The sequence below is a fragment of the Micropterus salmoides genome, unplaced genomic scaffold, assembly GCF_014851395.1.
Source record: "Micropterus salmoides isolate LMB-PRFRI ecotype aquatic unplaced genomic scaffold, ASM1485139v1 Ms_hic_scaffold_9, whole genome shotgun sequence".
Classification (NCBI taxonomy): domain Eukaryota; kingdom Metazoa; phylum Chordata; class Actinopteri; order Centrarchiformes; family Centrarchidae; genus Micropterus; species Micropterus salmoides.
The window spans coordinates 36,845,305-36,864,434 of NW_024044681.1; the positions used below are offsets into that span (position 1 = coordinate 36,845,305).

General features: G+C 40.5%; 1 protein-coding gene across 1 annotated transcript in view; it reads left to right on the top strand.

Annotated features, from left to right (window-relative positions):
- LOC119895882 (CXADR-like membrane protein) overlaps positions 1–15,057 on the top strand; it is a 127,207-nt gene extending 112,150 nt beyond the window's left edge. The window contains exons 6-7 of the mRNA XM_038709274.1: positions 11,548–11,689; positions 13,589–15,057. Coding sequence (XP_038565202.1) covers positions 11,548–11,689; positions 13,589–13,964 — 518 coding nt within the window. The 3' untranslated portion in view covers positions 13,965–15,057. The remainder of the gene's footprint in view (positions 1–11,547; positions 11,690–13,588) is intronic.
- The last annotated feature ends 4,073 nt before the right edge of the window (positions 15,058–19,130 follow it).

Consider the following 19,130-nt stretch of genomic DNA (forward strand, 5'->3'; position numbering starts at 1 on the left):
TGCGTGCATTCAGTCCTTAATGAATTAAACATCATGTTAAAGTATTGGGTGTTCCAGTTATGCTGGCTGTGACTACCTTAACAAATTGGAAAACATGACACTTGAAAGTGCATTATTTTCAATGTCAAAATTTATTTTATTTTTCTCAGTAACTTGTAACAGATAATTAACAGTAAATACAATAAGGATTTGAAATTAAGGGGAGTAAAAGTACAAACCCCCATAAAAGGAAAATACTCAACCTCAACATTTGATGTGAGTAAAGAACTTGAGTAAAATAACCCCTAAGTGAGGTCAAAAAATATCTTGGAGCTTTTTTTCTGATCCACATTCTGGACTGAAATTACACTTATTTAAGATACTGTAGAGATCTCATCTTTTCATCAGAGTAAGACAAAGATGAGTTTTTTGCTCCTGAGGCCAATATGAGAAAACAGAGACATATTTGAGAAGAATCATGAGATCCCAGTAGTCATAGCTGAGTTTTCTTTGAGCTCTTTCTCTGATCTCATGGTCCAATGTTCAGGAGACTTAAATTAGACTTATTTAGGATCAGTTAGAGATCTCTTGTTTTGATCAGAGTCAGACATAAATGAGATTTTATATGGTTGTTTCTCCTGAGATGAATTTGAGAAGTGGGAGAAAAGGCCTTTGGTCTCACCTTGGTATTAAAAGCAGCTCATTTGTGTCTAGGAGGAAAAAAAGGAAACAACTATGAGATCTCAACTTGGATTTTGCTTTCCTATGGGTATGGTTCTCATCCCCAAGTCCATACTTGGGGATTGAAAAAAGCCTAACAAATATATACTTTCACATTTTTCACATTTCACTATTACACATTTGCTGCCCTAGTATGGCAGCAGGATGGTGTATGTGGCATTTATTTTTTTGCAGAGTGTGTGAGCATGGTAATTTAAGGAACATTTCACACAGTTAACCAGTATGGCTCATTGATGTGTTTGTTGGTTGAGGTGTTCTCATGTGATCTGTTAGATTAGATTAGATTAATATACACTGCATGTGCAATTATTAGGCAAGTAAGTATTCTGTATTTCTATGCACATTTTCCAACTCCAAACCATATTAACTTGAATGCTCATTGGAGTTAATCATTTTCAGTTGGTATGTATGTGTAATAAGGGAGGGTGTGGTGAAAGTGAATGACACCTTATATCAAGGTGTGCATGATTATTAGGCAGCTTCATTACTTAAGGTAAAATGGGCTGAAAAAGAGATTTAACTGACACTGAAAAGTCAAAATTTTCAAAATGCCTTTCAGACGTATGCAACACTCTTGAAATAGCTAAACTTTTGGGGCACCATTGGACAATTAAACATTTTGTTGCGAATTAAACTGGGACGCAAGCAGCGCATGGAGAACAAAAGGCACAAATTAATGGGGGTAATGAGGATAATGGGCTGTTATTATTCATTATTTTTAGAATTGATTTAGGTCTGTGCGTGAATTATAATTCATCTGCAGTTGTTCACATTGTCATGAAAACAGACAGTTTAGGGGGTATTTCCTAATTTCATTGTCCTACTTGCACTAATGCAAATGTATATTGAACAGTGTGAGTTAATTTTTCCAGACCAGATGCTGCCTAAACAATGTTAGCACTATGCTGTGTTATTGTTGCATTGAATTAAGACATGTAATGCAATTTAGCGCACCAAAGCGTCGTCTTTTTCCATTATCCAACTTGTACAATGAAAATTGAACAAGAAAGTCTAAAACCGGAAACAGAGACCGATTGCCTTCAAAATAAAATGTGAGTTTTTAACTTTGTTATCCTCATTTTAAGGATAGCTAATCTTAATAAATCAACAAACAGTGTAGCCTAAATATTGAACATAATTCATACTTGTCGTATTTCTGCCACTTATCTATACATTATTAATGTATGGATAAGTGCTGTGCTGTGATTCATGTAATGATTCACTTATAAATCAATTTATTTATTTGATTAAGGCTACTTAGGCTAATCTGTTACTTTGGGTGAACGTTAAAGGCTATACATAGTGTTATGACTTGTGATGAGTCTGACTGGTCAAAAGAGTTGATCTGACTTCATTGCTGCGGGTCTGTTGTCATGGCAATAACTACTACTCTATCCTCGTTATGCAGGAACAATTCAATTCAGTTCAATTAAATTTTATTTATATAGCGCCAAATCACAACAACAGTTATCTCACAGCGCTTTTCATAAAAGAGCAGGTCTAGACCGTACTCTGTGATGATATTTACAGAAGCCCAACAGTTCCCACCAAGAGCAAGCACTAGGCGACAGAGGCAAGGAAAAACTTCCTTTTAAGAGGCAGAAACCTCGAGCAGAACCATGGCTCAGGGTGGGCGGCCATCTGCCTCCACCGGTTGGGGGTGAAGGAGAGAGAGGGAGAGAGAGAGAGAGAGAGAGAGAGAGGGCAAGAGAAGGACAGAGAGACAGAGAGAGAGGGATGGAAGGAGAGAGAGGGGAGGGAGGCAGCCTACACAATATACACACACAGAGGTACAGACAGTAAAGGTGATGTTGCTATAGACTAAACGAAAAATGGTACAGATATTTATAGTAGTGTTAATGATAATAATCGTAATGTTAATGATTTTAATAACAATAATAACTAGTAGCAATAATTGGAACAGAGGGTGTCGAGCAGGAACACAGGGGCAGCAGGTGACTCGCAACCACAGATCCAGACTCCACAGCTCCAGTGCCAGAAACACCTGCAGGAAGTGATAGAAGGAGAGAGGAGAGGGACGAGAAAGCACAAGACTACCAGAAAGGGGAGAAGTCGAGTTAGTAACATGCATTAATGGGATGAGGTTGCATACAGAGGGAGAGAAAGAAGAGGAGAGAGACCTCAGTGCATCATGGGAAATCCCCCGGCAGTCTAGGCCTATAGCAGCATAACTAAGGGATGGTTCAGGACTCACCTGAGCCAGTCCTAACTATATGCTTTATCAAAGAGGAAAGTCTTAAGCCTACTCTTAAATGTGGAGATGGTGTCTGCCTCCTGAACCCAAACTGGAACCTGGTTCCACAGGAGAGGAGCTTGATAGCTGAACGCTCTGGCTCCTAGTCTACTTTTGGAGACTCTAGGAACCACAAGTAACCCTGCATTCTGGGAGCGCAGTGCTCTGGTGGGGTAGTAAGGTACTATGAGCTCTTTAAGATAAGATGGTGCCTGACCATTAAGAGCTTTGTAGGTGAGAAGAAGGATTTTAAATTCTATTCTGGATTTTACAGGAAGCCAATGCAGAGAAGCTAAAGCTGTGTCTCAATTCAGGGACCGCGTCCTTCAAAGGCTCATTTGAAGACCAAATACGTCACAGTCGATGCGACTAGGCTGTCCCATTTCGAAAGCTCCTTCAAATGCAGCCTTCTTTTCCTCCGTTTGGAGGATCCAACAGCTGGATCCTTCACAGCCCCAGGTATCCCGAGATTCATTGCGTGCCGGTTGATTGTCCCAGCGTAAATAATGGCGTCGGCTGTGGAGTTGAGCCTCCCGGTTTTTACCTATAAATGTAAGTATTGGATTTCAACTCACTTCAAAAGCCACTACACAAATTTAAAAACGATAAACGATATTATACATCACTTACACTTCATATTATGTACATGAAAATACCACGTAACGTTAGACTAATTTAACGTTAGACAGGTTGTGAACCCTGCTTGGTTTTCAGACAGTTAACATTAGTGACGGTTACAAAAACCTTGGGATATAGGACATGGTTAACGGAACTAGGTTATTTTGCGATTTATGCTGCTTTTTGTTTGGTGATGTGAAGCAAAAAACTTTCTTGAACATGTCGTTTTGTTTTAGGGAGCAAGGAGCAGACTGCCCTCTTTATTAAACTGAGGGGGGAGAGCGACCACATCTTCACCGGGGCAAAATGTTCTGCCAACGTGGCTTGGAGGTAATTAAAGTATCAGTGACCCATTGGTTATATTTGCATTTAATCATCGTGTACTTAAAGTTACAGTTAAATGAGCCCCCATCCTATACAAAGCCTTTAACAAGACAACTAGTAGATGGGGCAACCCTTTTGTTTTTGTGTCTCTGTCCTGCCCTGTCACCTTTTCCAGTCAAAATGACCATTTCTTTTGTTTCTCCGTGATTAGGACAATTTTGGAGAAAATGGGCCTGTGGGGGAAGGTGACTTCCCTCCAAGCAAAACAAAAGTGGGACAATTAAAAAAAAAAATACAAAGTATGTATGTGTGATTTGAAATTTATATATTCTGTATATATATATTTTTTTAGAATTTTTGTAAATATCGTTCACTGTGTAGCATAAAGGGAACTACAAACTGCATTCCTCTTACAACCCTGTTTTAATATAATACATACATTTACCTTATACAAATTAGCGGGAGAATACCTTGTACGTCATTTCATTCATTTTAGCCATGCACGTTAATAAACACAGTTGCTGAAATTTGTTTTTCTGCTGTTGTTATTTATCATGATTGATTTCCTGTGCCTTAGGATGCAAGTGTCCAGTGTCAGGAGAGGGTGTAGGTGGGAAGCCCACTGCTGCAACTTGGCCCTGGTTTGTCCTCATGGATGAGGTGTTAGGACAGAGGCATTCCACCACCCCACCTGTCGTAATTGCCTCTATCCCTGAGGACACACCAGGGCCAAGTACTGCAGTGGGTGACCAGGAGGAGCAGGAGGAAGAGGAGCAGGAGGAGAGCCAGCCGAGAAAGAGAAAGAGAGACAGAGAGGATGAGCTGCTTCAGCTTCTTAAGGAAGACATGAGGTTGTAGAGAGAGGCAGAGGAGAGGAGAGCACAGGAGAGCAGAGAGAGGATGGACAGGCTGTTCTCTCTACTAGAGAGACTTCCAGAAAAATAAATCCTTAAATAATAATATATCTAATATTTTTTAATCAATTCAAATAAAATATTTGTTAAATAAATTATTTTATAACTATTTACAACATATTTACAACATTTATTCTGCTGCTGGACCTGGATGGGCTGCCACAATAAAGACCGTGGTCAGCAGAACATCATCTGGGGTGGTCTCCAGATGTGTTGCAGGTGTGGATGCACTCTCCACTGTCGCATCGTCCATCAATGGGTTTGCAGGGCTGGTTCAATCGACAGCTGCCATGTCACTAAGATGTTTTAGTAAGAGGCAAGAATAATAGGCTGTGCACACAAAATACTAATTCACAATCTTATTTTGACAAAATAAATCTCTACAAAATATTTCAACAGGCAAAATTGTTAGGATATGAATAGGAATTTACCGATCTTTTACTTGCCTGTTAAAAATATTGGTGGTCAGGGGGCACCTCCTCCAGGGCAGACACCTCTGCAGACAGCTGGTCACGCCAGGGAGCACCACTGACCGTCTCCAAACCGTTCTCCCCCTTATCCTCTGCCACATCCTCCTCAGGCTCATCCTCTGGGGCCACAATGTCACCAGCCCCAAGGCAGATGTGGTGGAGGATGGCACATGCTGTTATGACCTGAAATGGTTAAAAATATATTTCAGTCTGAAAAAATTGAATCAGTTTGTTGATTTACTCATTAGTATAATTTAAAAAATACTCACATGAGGTACAAAGGTGTGGTGCACCTCCAGCGCTTGCAGGAAGATGGCCCAGAACCTGATCTTCATCATCCCAAAAGCACGCTCTATAATGGAGCGTGCCCTGGGATGATGGCTGTTGAAGCGCTGGGCTCCCACACCTTGTATTGGCCTCTTGTAGGGAGTGATGAGGGGGAGTGGGTGTTGGAGGCACTGGTACCCTCTGTCTACAAGGATGAATTGCCCTGAGGGTAGAGTGAACTCCTGTACAGTGGGCTGTAGCTGAGCACTCTGGAGTCGTGGCCTGGCTTGATGCGGACATGGCAGCCGTCGATTGCTCCAGCTGCTTTAAAAAAGGCCTGCAAACCCACGGGATATCGGTTGTAACTCATCCTGGGTCTTCGGTAGGTGGATGACCTTGTGGCGAATGGCCACCACCTCCTCAGTGACTCTGTGGACGATGCGGTGGACAGTGGATGGAGGCATTGCAAACACTCTGTAGACCACCCTGTATGATGCCCCACTTGCCAGCCAGAAGAGAAACACCAGGGTCTCAATCGTGGCGCCCCATCCGTGTCTCCGTTCCTGGTTTAGGGGGCCCAGTAACACTCCCAGGACCTCCCTGCAAATTAGCGGGAGAATAAGATGATCCAGCTGTAGCTCTGGGTCTGTCCTCTCTGCTCCACCTGAAGCTGTGAGCTGCACTTCATCAGAGGCGCTGAAATTAACTTGGATTTGTGTTGAGGTTAATCACCTGACAGGCAGAGGAGGCATTATACATATTTCATTTCAAAATCTATGTTGTGCCCCCCCCCCCTTTCCTAATGTAATGTTTTATTTTGCATTGCCTTCCTGGCTCAGGTGATTTCGGAGCTGGCTCATATAGGAGGCGGTTTACTAAGTGACCAGTCAATCACTCACACACTCCACATCAGTCCCGGACAAAATGTAGCCTATAGAAATGTTGCTCGAGGCCGGTGCAGCTTCTTCTTTTGTGCTGCTGTTACTTCTAGCTGAAGGCAGCAGTGATGATATCAAACTGTCTGCAGCAGGGGTGGGTTTGACAGTTTAAGGCTTTATTGTTCTACTAATACAACTGAAATCTAGTGAGCGCACACCATGGCACTGGTGACCCCTTTGGAAAGCAGCCTGCGTCGCTCTTTAACAAGCCGGCAAGTGAACTACTTTCACTTTCCATTAACAGTGCATTAAAAGCATCTTTAGTCTATGCAGAGCAAATGAAGACTACACACTGTAAGATCTATGTCAGACGATCACTGCATTGATAGAAATTAAAAGTGTCCTGTTGTTGAATTTGGACATAAACCTGTTTCTTTCTTTAATACACATCGGTTACTATCTGTTTTACAATAATGACCGACGGTTAGTCCATAAACAGAATGTCGCCGGTGAAACAAATCTTTCACTCAGCAGCTACCAGCTGTTATTTATTTTTGAGATGCACAGAGAGAGAGAGATGAGAGAGAGAGAGAGAGAGAGAGAGAGAGAATATGGTGGATAAAATACTTCTGTTGTGTTTTATGCATGAGGCACAGCTTCCTCTGTATGTAGGTTTACCTCTGCTCTCATGTTATTGCCACAATAATTCTTTGCATTGTGAAGATTATTTAGATTTTTTTGGCAGCCTGTGCTACTGCAAAGCAAGAGGTTTGATTGGCTACATCTCCATAATAAAAGGCACAGGCAACAAAAGTTGTCTGGGCAGCAAAAGTGATGTTTTAAAGTGATCTTATAAACACCTTCATGGAGATTTAAAAAGGTAAGGTAATAAAGGTAATAATTGTAAAAATAGAATTGTAGAACTAGCTAAATTACAGATAATTTTAATGGGCTACTTAAAAAAATTAACTCATCAAGTTGCCTAGTCTAATGCAATAGACAGTCCATTTTTACTCTGATATCCTATATTGACCTTTCCTCATGTGAACACATAGGGGCTGTGATCCTGCACAGCAAAACATGCAAGAATTAAATCCCCACACTACCACGGATAGTAGTGGTGCAACGGGTTGCAGAATCCGTGGTATGGATCCCTTCCACACGGTGCAGCACGCAGGTGGACCGCGGATTGATTGCAAAGTTTATGATGATTTATCCTGTTTGACCTCTCAAAATATCCTTTATTCTGGAAAGTCCAGGAGTTTATAACTGAATTTATTATTGATGACGTAAAAAGGTACCACATGCACATTTAAACTCAATCAGTCATGCCTGCGTGTTTGTTGATTCAGCAGTGATGATATCAAAAGTTGATCTACAGGAGAAACATATCTGAAAGCAACCCAGAATGCCTGAGAGCTGCTCTGCATTATATTCTGTTACAGTTTTAGATTTTAAATTGTTTTATTATACCTTTATTAAACCAGAAAAACAATTTTTCCGAGTGTCCTGGCCAAGGCAGGCAGTAGTACAATGGCACATTTAAAATGGAAATAAATAATCAGTTACAAGGTCATAAAATATGAAAATGTTGTTAAATATTCATCACAATTCAGCAACAGCTGAATTTTGTGTGTCCCTTTACATAAATAATTTCCACAATAAATTGATGCAGAAAGGGCAGAAATTGGTGCAGAAAAACACTAGAATGCATGAAAGTGTTTAACACTCACAATTTTCTGGGGGAGTACTCCCAGACCCCCCGGTTTATACTGTCACTGTTTTGTTGTTATATTATTATAATCAGACACATGACATTACAATTTAGCAACATCAAAATGAGACAGTTAATAGCGTTGTTGTGAGTTTTGTTGTGCCATATAAGTAGAGGATGTTTACTGTTGCTTTACTGCTTTACAGACTTAACTTTGGGGTGGGGGAGTCAATCATTATGTGAAGATATTAAGTTTTATGGGCTGGGCTAAGCCCCCAATATTTCAAGATCCTAAAAACGCCCCTGGTCTCATCCCATGTTATCAAATGCAGCACTGAGATCCAATAAAACCAGTACAGAGACAAGTCCTTTGTCTGATGCAATAAGGAGGTTGTTAGTAATTTTCACCAGTGCTGTCTCTGTGCTATGATGAGCTCTAAATCCTGACTGAAAATCCTCAAATAAACTATTGCTATGTAGAAAGTCACAGAGCTGTTTAGCAACTGCTTTCTCCAGAACCTTAGAGAGAAATGGAAGGTTAGATATAGGTCTATAGTTGGCTAAAACATCCGGATCAAGTTTGGGCTTTTTCAGAAGAGGTTTAATTACAGCTACTTTAAAGTACTGTGGTACATAGCCTGTTGATAGAGATAGATTGATCATAGCTAGTATAGAAGTGCTGACTAAGGGTAAAACATCTTTAAGCAACCTAGTCGGGATGGGGTCTAAAAGGCAGGTTGATGGTTTAGATGAAGAAATTATTGAAGTTAGTTGGTAAAGATTGAGGGAAGCAAAACAGTCTAAACATATATCTGGTTTTACAGCTGTTTCTAAGGTTCCTGAGTTAAGAGATAAGTCGGTGCCAGTTAAGGGCAGGTCTTGGTGAATTTTGTCTCTAATAGCTAGAATTTTATCATTAAAGAAGCTCATGAAATCGTAACTACTGAGAGCTATGGGAATACTTGGCTCAATAGAGCTGTGACTCTCTGTCAGCCTGGCTACAGTGCTGAAAAGAAACCTGGGGTTGTTCCTATTTTCCTCTATTAATGACGAGTAGTATGCTGCTCTGGCATTACGGAGGGCCTTCTATCTATTTAATGACAAATTAAATGAGAATTGTCCAGTTTGGTGATATTTGCTTTAATTTGCGAGTTTCAGTATTATACAATGGAGCTAACCGTCTTTGTTTTAGTATTTTCTTTTTTAGAGGGGCAACAGAGTCGAGTGTCATTCGGCGTGCGCCTGCAGCACTATCAACAAGATGATCGATTTGGGAGGGACTGAAATTAGCATAGGAGTCCTCCGTTACTTTGTGACTAGATCATGTATTTAGAGCTGATGGAATCGCATCCTTAAATTTTGCTACAGCACTATCAGATAGACATCTTGTGTAGAATTGTTTGCCTAATGGCGAGTAGTTCAGCAATACAAACTCAAAAGTTATCAAACAGTGGTCGGATAAAGAGGGATTCTGTGGGAACACTATTAAATATTCAATTTCAATACCATACATCAGAACAAGGTCGAGAGTGTGGTTAAAATGGTGAGTCGGTTTATGAACATTCTGAGAGAAGTCAATTGAATCTAACAGAGAGTTAAACGCAGTACTAAAGCTGTCATTCTCAACATCCACATGAATATTAAAATCCCCTACAGTGATAACTTTGTCCGTTTTAAGGACTAAAGTTGACAAAAACTCAGATAAGAATTCAGAGTACGGGCCAGGTGCTCGGTACACTATAACAAAAAGAACTGGTTGCAGTGATTTCCAACTTAGGTTTAGAGCTGATTAGTAGGCTAGAGTCGAAGATAGCTGCAACTCCACCTCCTCGGCCTGTGCCTCGAGGAATGTGAGTATTAATATGACTGGGAGGGGTGGATTCATTTAGGCTAACATATTCTCCATCACCCAGCCAGGTTTCAGTAAGACAAAATAAATCAATATCATAATCTGATATTAGTTCATTTACTAGTACACCTTTAGAAGAGAGAGATCTGAGTCCACATTTAACTCTCCTATTCTTTTGCACTATTGCTCTTGTGGTTTTAATATTTACAAGGTTTTTATTTGATTTCAATAATTTCGATGGTTGGGGGACAGACACCGTCACTATAGGATTTTGACTAGGTAACTCCTGAAATGGAGGAGCAGAGAAGTGTGTTAGACTGCGACTCTGCCTCCTGGTCTCAACTCTGGGTTGTCATGGATTTGGTCCACTAATAACTTGGCCAGATTTCTAGAAATGAGAGCTGCTCCTTCCCAAGTAGGATGGATGCCGTCTCTCCGAATCAGAACCAGGTCTTCCCCAGAAAGTCTGCCAATGATCTACAAAGCCCACATCGTTTGCTGGCCACACCTCGACAACCAGCGGCGGAATGACGACATGCGGCTATACATGTCATCACTGGTCAGATTTGGCAGGGGTCCAGAGAAAACTACGGTGTCCGACATTGTTTCTGCATATGTACACACCGACTCAACGTTAATCTTAGTGACCTCGGATTGGCATAACCGGGATTCATTACCGCCGTCGTGAATAACAATCTTACTGTATTTACGTTTATCCTTAGCCAGCAGTTTCAAATAAGACTCAATGTCGCCCGCTCTGGCCCCAGGGATGCACTTAACTATGGCCGCTGGCTTCGCTAACTTCACGTTTCTCAAAATGGAGCTGCCAATGATCAGAGTTGGTTTCTCAGCGGGTGTGTCGCTGAGTGGGGAAAATCTGTTAGAAACGTGAACAGGTTGATGGTGCCCCGTGGACTTTGAATGCTTACGAATATTCCTCCTTCGGACAGTCACCCAGCCACCCCTTCCCAGCTGCTCAAGAGATGCCGGGGGACGGCTACCAGAGGCTAACTCAGGCCGTTCCGCACCAACTACCGGGGACTGGCTAGCTACAGTAGCTAAAGACTGATCTATCAAGGTTCGGAGCCGGACTTCTAAATCACTGAGCCTCGCCTCCATGTCTACAAATAAACTACACTTATTACACGTACCATTACCGCTAAAGGAGGCAGAGGAGTAACTAAACATCTGACACACCGAGCAGGAGAAAGTAGGAGAGCGAGAGGGAGAAGCCAGTTGAAAACAACTATGAGATTAAACAGCAGTCACTTTTTATTTAGCAAGAGTAGCAAAACACGCTACCAACACACAAGCACCAGAAACGGAAATTAATCAACACGCTTACTGCAGTACGTCAGCACGTGTTGACACACCAGACATTTGCTTCACATATCCATATTATGCAAAATCGAATAAGCACCACCTAGTGGCTGCAGAATTAAGGGACAGTTTTTTTTCTCAGGTCAGAACAGTATAGTCTTTCTTACACAACTGTTTGTGTGTATGTTTTGTGACGTTTGTGTGTTCTCATGTGTGTAGATGTTAGGGGGATAGGTGTGGTAGCGGGAGCAGTGGTTGGTGTGTCCTGTGGAGTCCTCCTCATCATTCTCATCATCTGGTTGGTGTTCCGAAAAAAAGCGATGAAGAAATATGAAGAAGAGGAGACCCCAAATGAAATCAGGTGGGGATGGAGAGAAACTTTCTCTGCCAGTCATAATCACACATGCGGTCATAACCCCAATCTGAATTCTTAGAGTGTCATCATAAAGAAACGTAATCAGCAATGTTTGTCACTATACCATCTTCAGAAGTTAATCCTGGTCTCAGATGCCACCTAATTTAGCACTAATATTCAACTAATGTAACTAATATATAATACATTAAAAGGAGTGAACAAGGGCTGAACGTTTAAATTCCGTTGTCATCCTTATGTGACAGATCTGCTGGCCAATCACAAGCGCCCTGCGCCTCCTGTTATAGTGCTTTCAGACCAAAAGCGAAGCGAGCGTTTGGGGCGGTGAGTTTACATACAAAGTCAATGCAAAGACGCGTAGAGCCGCAATTTCCTTTCGCGAAGTGGCCGGGGCCGGCAACGCAAAGGAATTTGCTTGAGTCGAAAATATTCAACTCATGTGAAGAAGTTGCATGACGCTGAGTCGCGATAGCCTATCAGTGTTGAGATTGTCCGTATGTCACCGAGGCTTCAGGAGAGGGCCAGGCAGAGCGGGGGACTGAAAATCTGCTGGCCGGCTGAGAGCTGCTAAACTTGGGGGAGAGGAGCAGGGAGCAGCGCTGCAACCATTGGAGAAATAAACACCCGTAGTTGGTCGGATTCTGCTCTGACAAATTTACTTTGGGTTCATACAGTTGTAGTAATGGCGAGTTGTGTTTATTCACGTTATTGCGTTAAAATCGCCTTCTCGCCTTGTGTGTGAACACTTGCAGCACAAATTCACGCTTGATCTGAATGCTGCAATACAGTGCTACTCACCAATCAGAGCGGGCACAGGGCGTGTACATTTTACAACAACAAATGAAACTAAAGGAAAACGTGGGTTAATGGCACCAGCCGAACCGACACAGGCAGCGGCTGTGCTGCGGTTTTGTCCAGCGTCAACTCACACTGAAGTGTTTCACCAGCGGAGCGTTTAGCCTATACGTTGTTAATGTGTTGTTAATTTGTCATTTTGTGTGCTTCAACTACGAAAAACAGCTCTCTTTGAGCTTATTCCGCTCTCTGCAGGCTAACGTTACATATCCACATGGAGCATTTCAGAATAAGAGCATGTTGCCCTTGTTCAGATTTTGCTTATTTGTTCAGTTATCCTTGACTTTTGTGCTTCGACTATGGTTAAGTAGGCGATGTAATTAAATTGTTTCTTTTTTTGTCTGTTTTAACTGTGTTTATTGTTTAACTACGATCAGGAGTCTGCAATGGGTGTTTTATTTTGAAAATCGTCTGGATTCTCTTCTCTTCTGTGTCTGACTTCCTGCCTGGTTCATCTGCTGCTTGATGTGGCTTCCGTCAAAAATAGACTGGCAGTGAATATTGAACTTTAGCTAAACTTCAATAAAAAATATTGCAAATCGAATCATAATCGCAATATCTGGCAGAAAAATTGCAATTAGATTTTTCCCCCAAATTGTTCAGCCCTAGAGTGAACTGTAGGACTCTGACATCAACAATGTTAAAGAAGGAGAAAACCAGAACTTTTCAGTTGTACAGTTCTTTCTTTACATTACACAGGTATTTGTTGTTATAAAACTTTTTTTCTGTTTTTATATTGTTGTATACTGCAATTTATAAGTGTGAGGAATTATAATGCAGGCTTGTGGGGTTGAAAGCAAACATATTTTTGGTGTCACCAGCTAAGTAGTAAAGCCATAATTTGAGATTTTTCATGTAATGGATATAAATTAAGATTAACATCCACATTACTCATTAAAAATTTAATGAATTCATCTATGCAGTGTTAGTAACAATTTGTCCACGCCAATTTCAATTTTACTCTACTAAATTAAACTAATTTGATGTGTTGAGGGCACTCTTTGAAGTCATGCAACCATGTTCTCATTTCAGGGAGGATGCAGAAGCTCCCAAAGCTAAACTGGTCAAGCCCAACTCCCTCTCCTCATCCCACTCTGGCAGCTCTCGCTCAGGCACCTCCTCCACCCAGTCCATGGTGCACAACATGGGGCTCCAAGGCCAAGGAACCTGTGTTCCTACTGTGGCACCTCTCAAGAAAAACTGCCAAGCCTCTACCTTCTCTCAGTCTCCACCTAGCTACAATCAGACAGTTCCCAAGACTCCTGGACCACATTCTACACCCACCTCCACATCTACCTCCAATTCCCAGCCCAGCCCTCCACCTAAACTTAGTTCTGGGAACCTGAGCTGCTTGGAGGCCACTTCTGTTGTGATCCCTACCCAAATGAAGGCCTTCCAGACTGTGTAGAAGATATGTAATCACACAGGGGACAAGATCAATGTACCCTCAGGACATGGCAACCACCTAAATCCAAGAGTTAGAGTCTGATAAAGATCCAGTTATATTATTCAGATAAATTCCCACCAATCGCAATCTGATGGATACCTTCAGCAACTTAACTCTTGGAGAATCTCTGCTTCACACTAACAATATAGCTTCCTATGGTGTTGTTTATTGACACATTGTGATGACAGTAGGGTTTTATGGTCTATTATTTTGAAAGACAAGGAGGTGTTGAAACTGAAGCAGCAGTTGGTTGCTAATGGAAGAAGAAGATTGCATAAACCACGAGGGGACACAATGAGGGGAAATCGAAAGTGTACAGAAAGTGTAAAGACTTACAGTGGATAAAATGAGGACATTAAATCACAACTTCATTCTTTTTGCAGAAGACAACAGACTGCTCATTGATACATCTGAAAAGGTTAGATTAGTTCATAAGAGAAAAAGAAAAAGGAACAAACGTCTTTGACAGTAGTTTTTAACAATCTTGAACGCCTTCCTACATACAGTACACCACTTTACACCTGTTGCAAATTAATTAATAAAATATTAATTCCCTGCACCTATGACTGAACAGATAAAATTAAATTTTTATAATATATAAATAGGATGAATGGCTCTGACACTTCATATATCCATCAATACCTGTGTCACACACCGTAACATGGACATTGGACATGGAAGGAAAATAGCGTACATGTGCAAATGTGGAGATAACTTCCCATTTTCAGTAGTTTCAGAGTAGATTCATACAGGATACATCATGTTCATACTATTCATACCTGAAATGTCAATTTACAGGATAATGAAGTACTGATATTTTAAAATTTTGTTCCAGGGTTAAACAGATGCCCTATTAAGAAAGTGGTGGTGATTGTGATGGTTTTCATTTTATTTATTTATTTTAGCCTGTTTTGTGTGTAGTATACCTTCTTTTTTAATCCAAGAATGAAAAACTCTACGACTGTTAATGCTAAATTAAATTGTGTTATGTACAGTGTTGTTGTCAGCAATAAGTCAAACTCTCCCATATTAAAATATTTCTTTTGAATTTAAATTACTTTTATATGACTTGTTTAATTTTTTAAATATAAACAAAATTATCTCACCTTCTGCACTCTTAATACTAAGAACCTAAATAATGATCCCCAAAGTGCCTTTGGTCATATACTAAATGCCCAGTGTAATAATCAAACATATACAGTACTATTAACAGTACACCACATTGTTAGTTAGTTGTCTTTCACAAGGAGCATGACACTAATCAGAGTTAATGTAGGCTTGGGGAGAGACCTCAATTTTTATCTGATCTACTGCATACCAGCTATAGTCAACAGATAGGTGCACACGAGAAAATAAATACTGCAGCAAACCCAATCCTTCTATACATTGAAGGTTAGATTTTACATATCCTCTTCGTGTGACTTAGGGCAGTACAATAAATTTTCAGAAACACAAACAGCTCTTTCCCATAGTCAATAAAACTCTGGAGCTGTTCCATAGACTAATCGGTAAGGTCATTGCAAGATTACTCACTAAATAGCTTTAGTGTGTCAAAGCACTTGAGGCAAAACCATCTGCTAGATAACTAGATACCACAAGAAGGAAGTTTCTTCTTGATGTAATTTATGTTACCTGGAACTTATGTAAGTTTTTTGATAAAATAAACAATCAGTAATACTTGAACTATACTTTATAGAACATTAGCAATAGTGAATATTTCCCTCTTTCCCCATGACCACACATTTAGCAAAGGTAAGCTGAGAGCTCCAAATTGGATCAAACCACGAAAGGATTAGATGTCCCATCACAACTAGAGATAATCCAACTCATCACTCAAAATACTTGTAGAGAAATAAATTTCCACAGCAGTTTTTTGTGTTATAACCATCAAAGTACTAGTATTGCTATTGCTATTATTAAGGCTTTTTAGCCTTTATTTGGACAGGCGTGAGAGAAGTAAGAAATAAGGGAGAAAGATGAAGACATGCTGCAAAGGGCCCCAGGCTGATATAAGCCTTGCACATGGGGAGAGCACTCCACTGACTGAGCCACTTGCACTCTGTCTCCCGATCCCTTGAGTATTTGCAGTTTGCCTACAACTTAACGGCCTAGTTAAAGGGCCAGTGTACTGAATCAGTTCTTCTTGTCAAATGGGCAAATAGTCTACAGAAACCTGTGCACCCACACCTTTCAGATGTTGAAAGGGGAGGGGGGCTGTATCCGACCATTAATGTAACTTTCCAATCATTTTTTCTGTCTGACTATTCAACATTTACCCCCACTTCAAGCCGTGATTGACAAGCTTTGCAGAGGTGAGAAAGTAGGTTGGGTTTGAACTTTCACTCTCTCAGCAGTGAGGTTGGGTAGATTATTTAATACTTAAAGCCATTGCAGGGCATGACTAATTTTTATTTCATCCTCAGGGATCAGTTAAAATCACAAGTAAACGAGTCAAACGCACTGCCGAGCTTGTTCATCCTGAGATTAGTTTAAGATCAAAATGCTCTGTTCCACTGGAAGTTTTTTGGAATTAAACATATAAAAGCATCACATTTTCAATCTTTTATTCTGCAGCTAAAAGAAGGCTCATATCTCCATTCATGTCCAGTCCAACCGGAAATAAACACCATTAAATATATCTGCAATGTCATGCCTCGAGAGTTCCTAACATGTACACAGTGTAAAGCTAAAATAAATCTATGGGATAAAATCCTCCAATAAAGGTTGATGAATGATTGTTATAGGCATGTTACAGATACAAAGTTTGTTCTTTTTTGCCTCAAAGCATATAAAATAATAAATATAATGGTAAATTCATAAATATTCTTTACATTTTGGTTTCCATGTGGCTAAATTAATTGTCCATTCATGAATTTACTCTCTTGTTTACTATGTGACAATACTGCCATCTAGTTAAAACAGGAGGGTTGACAGGTATACTGACCACACTCAAAGCACTTTTACACTACATCACATTAAAAAAAAGGTAGAATCCATCATGTCTGATAGTTCTCACCCCCTGCATGCAGAATGTAAGATGCTGCCTTCTGGATCCCACTTCAGACAGCCACCAGCCACAACAAATAGACATAAATTCTCCTTCGTACCGTCTGCTATCTCTCTGCTTAACTCTGTAAAGAATAGGTAACGTCTGCATATAAGGCATACTTGAACTTAAACTTTTAATGTTGTGGTATTTATTTACCCATTTGTCTGACCTTGTATTTTTAATCGATGTTGTTGTCATTGTTGTCATGTACTGTATGTCAAATTCTTTGCAAAACTAATCGCCCCGTGGAGACAAATAAAGGTCTTGAATTGAACTGAAACAGAAATATGCATTTTGTACAAATTCACATACCAATGGAGAGCAATTTGATGTCCAGTATCTGGCCCAAAGATGCTTCCACATACAGACTGGAGAAGTCAGACCTGACCTTCTGGTAGGTGGACAACTGGCCGCTGAGCCACAGCCAACAGTGTTGGGCATTAATAATATTACTTTTCCCAGTAACTAACAGTATTATTAGTAGTTACTAATCCAAGTGACGCTGCGTTACTGAGTTACCAAACGCATCATCTTTGATGTGAATGAGTGACTGCGCTGCAGGTCAGTAGCACTGGACCTTATGTTGTTCAAGTCAGCTGCCAAAAAGCTAAAGGAAGAATGGAGAACGAGGGAGAGAGGCCTGCTTTCCACAGCTGTAAGTATCAATATTGTTGTGTCACAGTCTAAGAGGCAAAGAACATTGTCAATCATTGTAAACTTTGTGCGACCAGAAAAAGCTGCGAACAATTCTACAATTAATTTATTGAAGCATCTGCTGAAGCAGCACAGCAACATGAAACTTGCAGAAAGAAACTCTGGTCATTACTGCCAGTGATGCTAGGACTCGTCGGGAGAGAGTGGTGACATAACGTTTTGTAAAAATACTGAATACTGCTCGTATAAATACATGTGCAGAAAAACGGTAGTTCAAAAGTCGGGATTTACTTGCTAAATTTTTATGTTCTGTAAAAACCATACTACTGCCTGCTCTTATGAATATGGTATTAGTTAAAAAGTTGGGAAAGACTGCTTTGTTTGAGCGGGAGGGGAGGGTAGTAGTGAAAGTACTATAGTAAAGCAACGAGTAACTTAACTAGTTACTTTTATCATCCTGTAATAACACGGGTTCTCAGCCCACCGACCCACAAAGCTGCCATGGTGCTTGACCTCGTTCTTGTCTGAAACTGTGCACAGGGTGCCTAACAGTCACATCTCTACTTGTGTCAGACCACTATTTCATTCAGTTCACGGTATGCCTACAGGAAAAGCCCATTGTTCCAACACCGTTGGTCTCACACCTCCGCAACCTGTCTCCTGCTCACTTTGCCTCAGTGGTAGCTTCAGCTCTACCTTCCCTCAACACATTTTCCTCACTTGAGGGCAATGATGCCACACAATCTCTGTGCTCTACACCAAGCTCGTGCCTGGATAGCCTGTGTCCTCTATTCACCAAGCCTGCTCGCCCAAACCAGCCCCACCCGTGGCTAACTGATGACAAATTGTGTTTACTTTCTGTCGCCACACAAGCACGGCACATTATCAGCATGAGGACATGTAGTCTGTTAAAATGTTTATTGCCTTCATGTTAAAAGTAATTTCTGCCCCGCTGCTGTCATGGTAACTTAACGTTACACCGCATGTCATCTAATGTTCGGCCGTTTCATATTTTCTGTGTATTTAACGGCCACGTATGAGCGAGAAAACAGCTGAAACTAACAGTACAGACGATCTGTGACTGTCTGTACAGTCTGTGAGTCCTTTCAGGTGTTCACTGATGCACCACTACATTTGATTATCATACTGCATTAAAGTTTTAAGTAAAACAGCCTAATTAGTCAGTGACGTGGAAATTTGATTAATTTTAAGATTTGCTACTATTGTCGTTATTCTAATGTGCTTCATCAGGATGATTGAATAAAATATAGATTTATTGATTAGACATGTTTTTGATATTTATTTTGGATAAACTGGTTTGTTAATCGAGTAATAGCCAACTTTTCTTTCTTTATAATAAACAAAATTAGTCGTTATATTAATCGACTAATCGAAAAAATAATCGTTAATCAACTTGAAAAATA